The sequence below is a fragment of the Mesitornis unicolor genome, unplaced genomic scaffold (assembly GCF_000695765.1).
Source record: "Mesitornis unicolor isolate BGI_N332 unplaced genomic scaffold, ASM69576v1 scaffold19333, whole genome shotgun sequence".
Classification (NCBI taxonomy): Eukaryota; Metazoa; Chordata; class Aves; order Mesitornithiformes; family Mesitornithidae; genus Mesitornis; species Mesitornis unicolor.
In genome coordinates this window covers 1-10,990 of record NW_010175567.1, presented here as the reverse complement: position 1 = coordinate 10,990, position 10,990 = coordinate 1, and the positions used below count along the sequence as shown (strand labels likewise).

The 10,990-nt window shown below is 39.8% G+C and overlaps 1 protein-coding gene across 1 annotated transcript in view; it reads right to left on the bottom strand.

Annotated features, from left to right (window-relative positions):
- LOC104538291 (mannosyl-oligosaccharide 1,2-alpha-mannosidase IA-like) overlaps nucleotides 1-4,786 on the bottom strand; it is a 29,316-nt gene extending 24,530 nt beyond the window's left edge. The window contains exons 1-3 of the mRNA XM_010181441.1: nucleotides 4,683-4,786; nucleotides 4,364-4,487; nucleotides 555-648 (exon numbers count right to left, since the gene is read on the bottom strand). Coding sequence (XP_010179743.1) covers nucleotides 555-648; nucleotides 4,364-4,487; nucleotides 4,683-4,786 — 322 coding nt within the window. The remainder of the gene's footprint in view (nucleotides 1-554; nucleotides 649-4,363; nucleotides 4,488-4,682) is intronic.
- Between the last annotated feature and the right edge of the window lie 6,204 nt (nucleotides 4,787-10,990).

Sequence of the window (10,990 nt, the reverse complement as noted above, 5' to 3'; positions counted from 1 at the left end):
TCCCTTACTAATTTTGCTGTCTCCAGAAACAGTTCAAAGGAAATGTATGCCATGACACAGTTCTGTTTAGTTTGCTTCTTCAGTTGTCGGCATTAGACTTCAATAGAAGCTGGCATTAACTGGAAATACTAGTTCTTTGGGTTTTTTTTTAATCTTCAGTGGAGCCCCAGCAATTTAAAAATAAGGAATTTGATTCAGACAAGCTGATAATGTTTCCTTACACAGCTACTTTAGAGAGCACTTTAGATTTTTTAATAAAAGACTTTTGTATTTTACAAATTCCTTTCCAAAACCATACATATTCAGACATTTCCCCATTTGCACAAGCCATACTGAAAGATCAAAGAAAAGTACATTAAAATACAGCAAGTATGATCATTATATTAGTAATATTTTTTACATTGTATAGAACCTCAGGTATAATGTGAGTTTTTATATTTTATAAAATTCTTTATATATATACAAAAAACACATAAGAGTGATTAAAAGAACTTAAAGACTGCAAACAGCACACCGATAAACAGACCATAGTACCAAAGAAGTGATCTACTTACGCTGGCCCCATTGGCCACTGCTGGGATTCAGGTAGTTGGGATAAAGGCCCTCGGGTTTATCCAGTCGACTTAGAACTTTTCGAATATTCATTACCTATTGGAAGAGTACAAAACACTGAGCACTAATCCATTTCCCCTCCCCAAAATAAAAGTGCCAGTACAAAAGTTTAAGTGCAAATATCCCTAAAAATAAAATTTAAAAAGTCTTATTCAACACATATACCTGAATACTTCTGTGCAATCATATTACTATTAAAATATTCTCTAAGCTGACATCACCACGTAAATGAGCTCTTCAAAACCTCTGGAGTTTCTGTGTCAAGTCTCGGTAATGAAACAACACAACACAAACAAGCTCCGAAGTTCAGGACTTGCCATATCACGTATCTTGCCCCTCCATGAGATACTGAAATGCACGGAGGCTACTTGCCTTCACTAAGCTCAGCTACTTCAGCATGATATTATATTGAGAGGTGACTGAGGACTGGAGGAAAACCAATGTCACTCCAGTCTTCAAAAAGGGTAAGAAGGAGGACCCCAGTCAGCCTCACCTCCTTCCCTGGAAAGGCAGTGGAACAGCTTGTGCTTGGTGCCATCTTAAAGCATGTCAAGGAAAAGAGGATTACCAGGAGCAGCCGACATGGATTCACCAAGGGGAAGTCATGCTTGACCAATCTGATAGCCTTTTATGATGGTATACCTGGATGGACTGATGAGGGGAGGGCAGTGGATGTGGTCTACCTTGACTTCAGCAAGGCTTTCGACACTGTCTCCCATGGCATCCTCACAGCCAAACTTAGTGTGGATTGGATGACTGGATAGTGAGGAGGATTGGGAACTGGCTGAAGGGCAGAACTCAGAGAGCTGTGATCAGTGGGGCAGAGTCTACTTGTAGACCTATGTCTAGTGGTGCTCCTCAGGTGCTGGTACTGGGTCAAGCTCTGTTCAGTATATTCATTAATGACCTGGATGATGGCACAGAGTGTACCCTCAGCAAGTTTGCTGATGATTTAAAGCTATGAGGAGTGGCTGACACACCAGAAGGCTGTGCTGCCATTCAGTGTGACCTGGACAGGCCGGAGAGTTGGGCAGGGAGAATTTAATGAAATTCAACAAAGGCAAGTGTAGTGTACTGCATCTGGAGAAGAACAACCTCATTTATCAGTACAGGATGGGGGCTGACCTGGTGAAGAGCAGCTCAGGGGAAAAGAACCTGGGAGTCCTGGTAGACAGCAGGCTGACCATGAGCCAGCAATGTGCCCTCACAGCCAAGGCGGCAAATGGCATTCTGGGGTGCATTAAGAAGAGTGTGGACAGTAGGTCCACCCTATTCTGCCCTGGTGAGGCCACATCTGGAATACTGCACCCAATTCTGAGCTCCCCAGTTCAAGAAGGAAAAGGAACTACTGGAGAGAGTCCAGTGTAGAGCCACTGAGATGATGAGGGGACTGGAGCATCTCTTGTATGAGGAAAGGTTGAGAGAGCTGGGTCTGCTTAGCCTGGAGAAAAGGAGACTGAGGGAGGATCTCACTAATGTTTATAAATACCTAAAGGGCAGGTGTGAGGAGGATGGGACCAGACTCTTTTCAATTATGCCCAGCAACAGGACATGGGGCAAAGGTCACAAGCTGTTACACAGGAGGTTCAGCTTAAACACAAGGAAAAACTTCTTTACTGTGAGGGTACCAGAGCACTGGAATGGGCTGCCCAGAGAGGTTGTGGAGTCCCCTTCTCTGGAGACATTCAAAACCTGCCTGGATGTGTTCCTGTGTGACCTGGTCTAGGTGATCCTGCTCTGGCAGGGGTGTTAGACTGGATGATCTTCAGAGGTCCCTTCCAACCCCTGCCATTCTGTGATTCTGCAATTCTGTGATATTCCTCATATAAACAAACCAGAAATGATATTAAATATTAAGCCTATCACCTAGTTCAGATGCAGAAATATACTGTAAAGCAGTTTTGCCTGGAAAGGAGAGCACTGTTGGAAGTGCTGCATACAACCAGCTTGCCCAGTGGGGATCTATGCAGCCCTGAGCGCTCCACCGGCACTGTTAAGGAACTTGCTACAAATGAGAGGCCTGGGGAAACAATTACAGTCCAGATGCTCTGCAGCTGGAGTCATCCAGCAGCACGATCCATGCAAAGCACATGAAATAATTTACACTGAATTTTAAGTCACAGAAAAAGCAAATGTGGCAATTTGGGAGAATGATTATCCTGAGCACCACAGACCTGAAATCATAATGGAAAAGGTACTGACTGCTTCATTATAACACCCTGAATGCCTAGAGATCAAGTGAACTGGCTGCTGAGGAAGAAGCTAAATTAACTTACACCAAGCTGCAGAAGGATTTCTGTAGTGGTACACAAACTGCCTTCTGCATCTTGACACTTCACTGCTAAGTGTCATTGCTCAAATGCAGACTGCAACAAGTCACAGACCTCAATTAATTCTTCTATGACTACTTCCCTGCAAAGCTTATTCTAGTGTTTCTTCTTTACCAAGCATACCAGCCCTGGAATGGCTTGCCTGGGAGAGCTGTGGAATCACAATCTCTAAGGGGTTTTAAGAGCAGCTTGCATAAACAGATTTCCAGCATCTTGCAGCTATAGCTCAGTGCCACTTTGGAAGAGAACCATAGGCTAGGATTTTAAATATACACACTTTCAACACACTTTGTCTCTTAATAAAACAGATGTAATGCATTAAATTAGCATAAACGTCAAAAGATAATTAAGTCACCTAGCAAGTTTGTTTCTGGCTGTTCCTGGGTGCTGTGCCCCTCCTTATCCCTCCTCCCAGTTCAGATTTGTTTAAGAGAAACTCTGTCTTTAAATTCATCCCTAAATGCATTTAAATTGCTTGGAGTTAGTTTCACACAATTTATTTCAGTGCTGACAATGGTATTGCGGCAAAGTCATTCAGTCCAACTATTATTCATTTTAGATTTGACCATTGCTATTGAATTTACTACTAAACATTTGGACTCTCATTATTAATTAGATTATTAGATAGATAATATCAGGTTTAACTAACATGGGACAGCTGGAATAAGAATACAAAACCAAAACAAATGGAAGCTTTAATTAGGAAAAAAAAATGTAAGATAGATTATAACAGTGTATTAAGTATATTTTAAAGAATAGGAATCACTGACTTAAAAAAGTGAAGCAAAGTTGCTTAGGCAGAAATTGGGGGAAGGATAAAAGTTTCTTTCCAAGGCTTAAATAAAAAGTATCTAGTAAATTTTGGAATAATTAGTAAGCACGACAACTGTTTTGCCAAAGGATGTTTTTTGGGGTTTTTCCTTCCCCCAAAGTTCAAAGCACATTTCTCAAACGTGCAATGGAAGGGCTTTCTGACCTTACTGATAGTAGTGATATTATACAGCATTTTGAGGACTAAATTTGTTGAAACCACACAAGGTAGCCATGGGGCTTTGCTTTCTATAGGCATCACATATTACCCCCCAGTATGATGTCTATTTTTGTTTTCACTACATCCAGGTGAAGTACTGAAGAAATGGTCTGCTTGTATAATGTGATACTAATTTAGAACATAAACAGAAATGATAGGTTTTATGGGACTAAGTGCTATATATAAGAAGATGCATCATAATAATTTTAGAACAGTTTTTTGACTTTATAATAGAAAAACATGCCAAGGTGATTAGGGAAACATCTAGAAAATATCTAGCTCCTGTGACAAATGCTTACAACTGAGGAAAATCCAAATCTCTCCCCAGAGATATCAGTCTCCCAACATGTGATTGGTCTTTTACAACATGATTTTGACTGAACAGTCTAACCTTTTCAGCAAAGACAGGGTTTCCAGACAGGTGGCTCAAATGCACGAACTCCAGATGCAAAGTCCCAAATTCTGCCAAGATGCTGCTGCCGCCAGAGGCCCATGGCCAATTTCGACCAATTCCACTAAGGTGGGGGAGAAAAGAAATACAGAAAATAACCACGAACCAATAACTATAAGGCAATGCTAATAAAATATAACAGGTAATATAGATATACTGTTATCAAGAGAAGATAATAAATTAAAAATGTACTTAATATCTGCCTAAGAAACCATCCTTCAGCAGCCTTTCAAGACTTCACCACAGAACCTAGAATTACTTTGGTCCAGTTCTGCTTAGGCTTGTAAAATCACTTCTTGCGACAAACCAGTCTTTCAGCTCATCAATAGCTCCATTACACATATCACTGTACCAGTGTCTCATTGTACAATATCATGTTTAAAGACATTACAAAAACCACTGAATATGAGAAAACATTCTTATACATCACACGTTTTCCCTGTATTTAATACAGCACTCTCCAATTCTAACCCTTCTACAGTGCAATTGTTTATTAACTTAAAATACTGCATATATAAAGCATAGGCTTTACGTTAAAAGTACTGCATGCAGTATATCCTTCTTAATACCTGAGAATTTAATAGGGTAGGATCTGTAGGCACTGTCTGTCCAGGCACTCTTACCAGGCTGAGTAACTGCAGTTTTAATTAAGACCTAAAGATACTTCTCAGCAAAATTAACCTCAGGTTTTGTGCTGAGAGAAAAGCACATTCATTACTAAATCCCCACTAGAAACTAATGCTGGTTGAGATTCAGGATCAAAAGTCTGCTTGAGTTTCATTACAGAAAGGTATTTTTCCCCCCTTGAAATTTCCAGCAGCAATATTCAGAAAATCTCCTGAAATTAAAGAAAATCCAGCCAACTTTCCGGACCATCTAGGTGATTAGTGACATATTAGACAAGCATATAATGTTAGATATAACCATACCTTCCTTATTTTCAAGTTGTAAACAGCATTAAACACACACATACATATACATAAATTAAAAATTCATTTTACTTGTACATCTAAACAGTCAGTACAGTCATCAGTTAGCACAACTATGAAAACTGGGTATGACTCATATTATGAAAATACAAAACAAAGCAAAAAACCCCAAGAAACCTCATCTTTAGTTCATCATGATGGAAGTCCTCAATTGTATTAAAATTTCTTTTTCAAAAGGTCAGGTATCTATAACTGAAGTTTAACTGATATAATGAAATTAAGACTCCATTAAATTAATTTCCCACTAGCTATATTGACACATTATTTTGAGATATCTGCCACACACACAAAATGAAAACAAGTCATCAGACTTTAAAAACAGAGTAAACGCAACAAATAAAGACCACGTTTGTACTCTATTTAAATGCAACAGCTTTCAACAGTGATTGGTTGACAACACATTTGGTTGCCTGTCCCTGAGCTGAAGGCACTCACGTGCCACCAAAACTAAACCCAGAATATTATCTACTGATAAGCGACTTACATTGTCCCATTCCTCAAGTACCATAGCATGTGTCAAATACTCCCCATAGGTATGCTATAGATTTTCTTCTTCCTAGGCCAAAAAGCCGTGAAGTGACTAAGCTTATCTGAGTGCTGAGTGGAGGGAGAACTTGGTGAAGCAAAAGGAAAGAGAACAGATGAGAGCCCCAGCTGACCATGAAGGTGCAAGAGGCTGGGATACATGGAAGTCCTCTGATGCAAATGATTGCCTGAAACTCCAAGGGAGAAAAACGTTTCTAATCTTCATAGCTGCAGACAAAATCAATGACATAACGAAATCAGACACCCACAATCCAACTTTGATACGATATTTGTGTGACAGAAACAGAACACAGGTTGGATGGGATCTGAATATCTCATTTTAAGAGCCATCTTGCAAAGATTAGAGTGCTTTTTACATTTGGTGAAAACAAAAGTGAAGAGAAAAACCCATCTGACTTACAAGCTGCCTGCACTTCAATCTACAGACATAAAAGTGTCAGATATTACAGAAAATAAGATCAAGGGGAGTGCTGCAGACATGTCTGGAAACCTCTTATCTACAGACTGGAGAACTTACACCTACAGACTGGTTATTCATCCAAGAACAGGCACCATTCTCTGGGACACATTGGCCCAAGTCCTACCTAACTGTTGACTCCTAAAGAAAAATATTTTAGCTTGTTTCTAAATCACCTAGATTGAGAGAAATGCCACAAGACACTACTGGTAACTAAAGCTTGCCAGAAAAAAAAAAGTGAAATATTTCAACATTTTTAAAAGTTACCATGTTATGGTGCAACTGGCAAAAGCCCACTTTCTTTTTTCCATTAAATTTCTCAATAAACCTCAAAGTTTATTGAAAATGGAAACAATGAGCTGTTCCTGCAGCAAAGCATCAACCAAACCTGGCTACCAAACCCTACTCTGTGCTCCACCACAATGTCTGCTGATACGAACACAACCTGTCAGAACATTTTGATGTACTGCATTTTGTTAATAAGAAAAATTTCGAAGTATGGCTATCAAGAGGTTTCCTGCATGCAGCAATGTGTTTTACCATGATTCTTGCTTAAGATGGTTTGAAAACTGTAAGCTTGCATTCTTCACTCCTAATGCAAGAAAAGTAGAAAGAAACATCTATGTAGCATCTCTGTACTATTTAATGTAGCTTTCGTTGTTTTCAGTTGGGACAGATGGCTAGAAGAAAAAAAGGCATCAGCATATTTCTGGTAAATCTGCAGAATAATGAGGATATCAGTTGGTTTAGTCACAGATGGATGCTCTGAGTCCAAACTGATAGGAATGTTTTGACAAGTGGTAGAATCCAAGAATTGCCATTTGGTGCCTTAACTATTTTCCATGCAACTTTCTGCCGTGGATGTCTGATATTGTCTCATATATTTCATCTTTGGGAACAGCAAAACAGGTAAGTTCTCCATATTCCCACATACTAACTGGAGCAACCATAGTATTGCTTCTGGTTCCATTTAACTCTATTCTTATTTTAACATGATAGTCCGGTGTGCAGACTGTTAGCTCCCGAAAAGACATTACTAGAGCTTGCAGAATGTCCAGCAAAGCTCTCAGCATACAGAGTGAGTGAGATTTCATACTCTCTGATCCTTTTTGACCAGGAAAAGTAGACTTTGGCTTCTGTTTAACAGTCTCTTGGCTTAAAAGAAACAAGAAACTGAAGAGGGTGATCTTTTCCCACTCAACCCCCAAGAAAATTTTCCTAAATATCATACACTTTTAAACAGAACAGACCTTAAGCAAGAGAGAACCTGAACAGATGAAAGGATATAGTGAATTGGAAGAAGACTTCTGAGTCAACAATTATAAATAATGAGGACATTTTTAAATTACATGAGGTGCCCTAGAAAATAACATGCAATAAATAAGTGTAATAGCTCAGTAAATCTTAATAACTAGGCATAGTAAAATACTGATTTCTGCTCATGCATGAGACAACATATTATCCAGGGCTCCCAGCTCAGTTTTCAAGCTCTTCACCAATATTATTATTGGAGTGAGACAAAAAATCTCTGAAGTTAAAAAAGTTAATGTTAGGTATCTATTTACTCTTCAGCCATAAAGTCAGTGATGGGTATCTATTGACTTTTCAGTTATGGGCTGTCTTTCTGAAGTCTTAAGATGCAAGCCTGGGGCTCTGGTGTAAGGTTTTATTTCTACTCCAAGTTTTAGCAAAACTATGTATAACATTGCAAGTTCCTACAGTTTTTCTTCCAAAGGCACCCATTACTCAGATTGTGAAACTACAGCAGCAAACTGAACCCAAAGAATGATGAGGGCATTTGGGAGATTTTCAAAAGGTAGCTTAAGGCTCTGTTTGTGAGCTGCACAAACTTATGTGCAGATCACTCGTCTCAACCAAAGCAAAATCTGTAAAGCACTGAAAACTTTTTGCAGCTTACTTTCACTATTATTTTCACTGCAGTTATTCTTCCAAAATAGTTTAATGGCCCATTGCCTTGTAAGCTGGCAAATGCACTCTTCAGGAAGAGACAGGTGCATACCACCACCAGTAGAGGACAGCAGAGGGGGCCGAGCCATTGACACCCTTTCTGTTGACTGCATTCCTTCACCTTGCTTTTGTTTTGTTATTCCCTTGGCCACTATATTTTTCAATTTTCCTATGTTGATACTCACAGTACAATCTGTATTAAGTATCAGAGTCATGTACTGACATCAGTCAGGAACCAAACTCCTTCTATACACTTCAGGAAGCAAGGAGAAGCCACATTACTTAAACTTTTTTGAAGCTGCAATCCCGTACTGAAATAACTCCAGTTTACAAGGCACTATTTTAATGTATCTCAAGTAACTGTGTCCAAAATTGTATTGTTTATACTACTTAAACTCACTAAAAATTTCTGTAAAATATTACTAGAACTTTAGAATTTATTTCTATATTATTATAACTAGTGCTATAACCAGTATTATGTAATTAATTGAAATTTGAAGTGAGGATCTGGATCAGGAAAGTGTATTAAAGAACCTGACACACAGTGCTTGTCATTCTACTGTCATTCATTCTCAGGAAACAGGAGCCTGACTGACCTGAGCCGCTGGTAACTCCACTCAGTATTTTTCCAGTAGACCACTGTTGGTCCTTCTGTGCATAGGAACAGAAAGTATCAGATCAGTATCTCTTCCAAAATGTACAGAATGCACCCAGAGAGGGAACCACAGTGGAAATATAAATATTCAAAGGTCTGTTCTGTTGGTTTTTTTTAATTACTGAAATTCAGAGGCACAACAATATTCACAAGATTTTTTTTAAAATTACATTATGTCCCCAGCACATGTATATAACGCAGCAGCTAATTTTCAACAGAAAAAAACAGCAAATCCTCAGGGAAATTACACAAATACTTCAAAGGGTCAAAACATTTATAAAATCAAAATTCTTGCCACCAGTGAACAGAACTGTTTCAGTGTCTGCAGACAGTTTATTATCCCCCAACCTTTCCTAGAGGGTGCCAGGACAACTCTACAATCTGGAGGCAGAGCAAGACTTCAGAATTTCAATATTTAATGCAAAATGCAAAAGCACAACTTAATAGTCGGTATCTTCCTGCAGACTTAGCCATTAAAAAAGGTGAAAGGCCAGAATAAAACAGATCCAGCAGCAATAATGTGAAGTGTTCAAGAGCCACTGTTTCAAAAAGTTTCAGGATTAAGTATGAAAATAACTCCCTACAGTCCCTTTGGACTCTACTAATGCTGATCTTTTTTGCACAAAAGCTGCTTCAGCTGTGATGGTGGGTGAAAACACAACACACTACGACAGAGAAATGAGAACATGGCACTAGGAAGGGTCCGTGTAAATCCACCAGAGTGACCTGACTTGAGTTCAGCCTGGAGAAGAGGAGACTGAGGGGGAACCTCATTAATGCTTATAAATATCTAAAGGGTGGGTGTCAGGAGGATGGGACCAGACTCTTCTCAGTTGTGCCCAGCAACAGAACATGGAGCAATGGTCACAAACTGTTACACAGGAGGTTCAACTTAACCATAAGGAAAAACTTTTTTATAGTAAGGATGACAGAGCACTGGAACAGGCTGCCCAGAGAGGTTGTGGAGTCTCCTCTGGAGACATTCAAAACCCACCTGGATGCATTCCTGTGCGACCTAGTCTAGGTGATCCTGCTCTGGCAGAGGGATTGGACTGATGATCTTCAGAGGTCCCTTCCAACTCCTACCGTGCTGTGATGCTGTGAGTTGGAGCATACAGTTTGTGCCTGGTACTTCCAGCAGTGCTGAGGGGATGGCGGATCTGCCTGGAGAATATAACTTACGACTGAAATTGGTTGGGCTTAATCCTGTTTTGACAGGACCTGTAGCTCCTGGCTCGTTCCCCTCGCTCCACACCACCAGTCACCCCCCAACTCCCATGAGAGAGAGGGATTTTCCCAGTGGAGTTCAAGAAGAAAGGGGAGAGTGGTGCAAAGGCCGCACAAACTTCCCTGCAGATTTTTTCTCCTCTTCTGCCCTCCCAGTTACCCCAGGACACACTTGATGCTTCTCCAGCTACAGGTCTGACCATGAGTGACGATGGGGATATGCGAGAGCAGAGCAGGTCCAGCCAGAACTCACAGAAATGAATCTCTTTGGGGCTCCCCTGATAGTCAGTACAGGGAAATAACAGAATCACATCACTTCAGAGAGGAGATGAAGGAAGCTAAAGACAGTCTCTCCTTTTACAGAGTAAGCCCATGGAGATCAGTCTTATCCATGGTGACCCCTTGCCAGGTGCCCAAATCTCCCTCAAGGTTTCAACCAGCTTTGCAGGTATCAGATGAACTTTTTAACTCTCTACAGGCTAATATATATAACCAAAAGTAGAACTGGAAATAAATGCTTTCTAATGTTCTATTTTTAATTCTTTAATAATGAAATAAGGGTTTTCCTAGCTCACAATTAATTTTTAATGGTCCTTTTTTTGTACAGTCCACATTTGCATGACATTTCTATAAAATATTGCAAGATAAGCTTTTGGCAGATTAAACTACAAAACTAAATACAGAAAATCTTTCTGCATGTCGTGGTTTAGGGCTGGGCCGGCCAC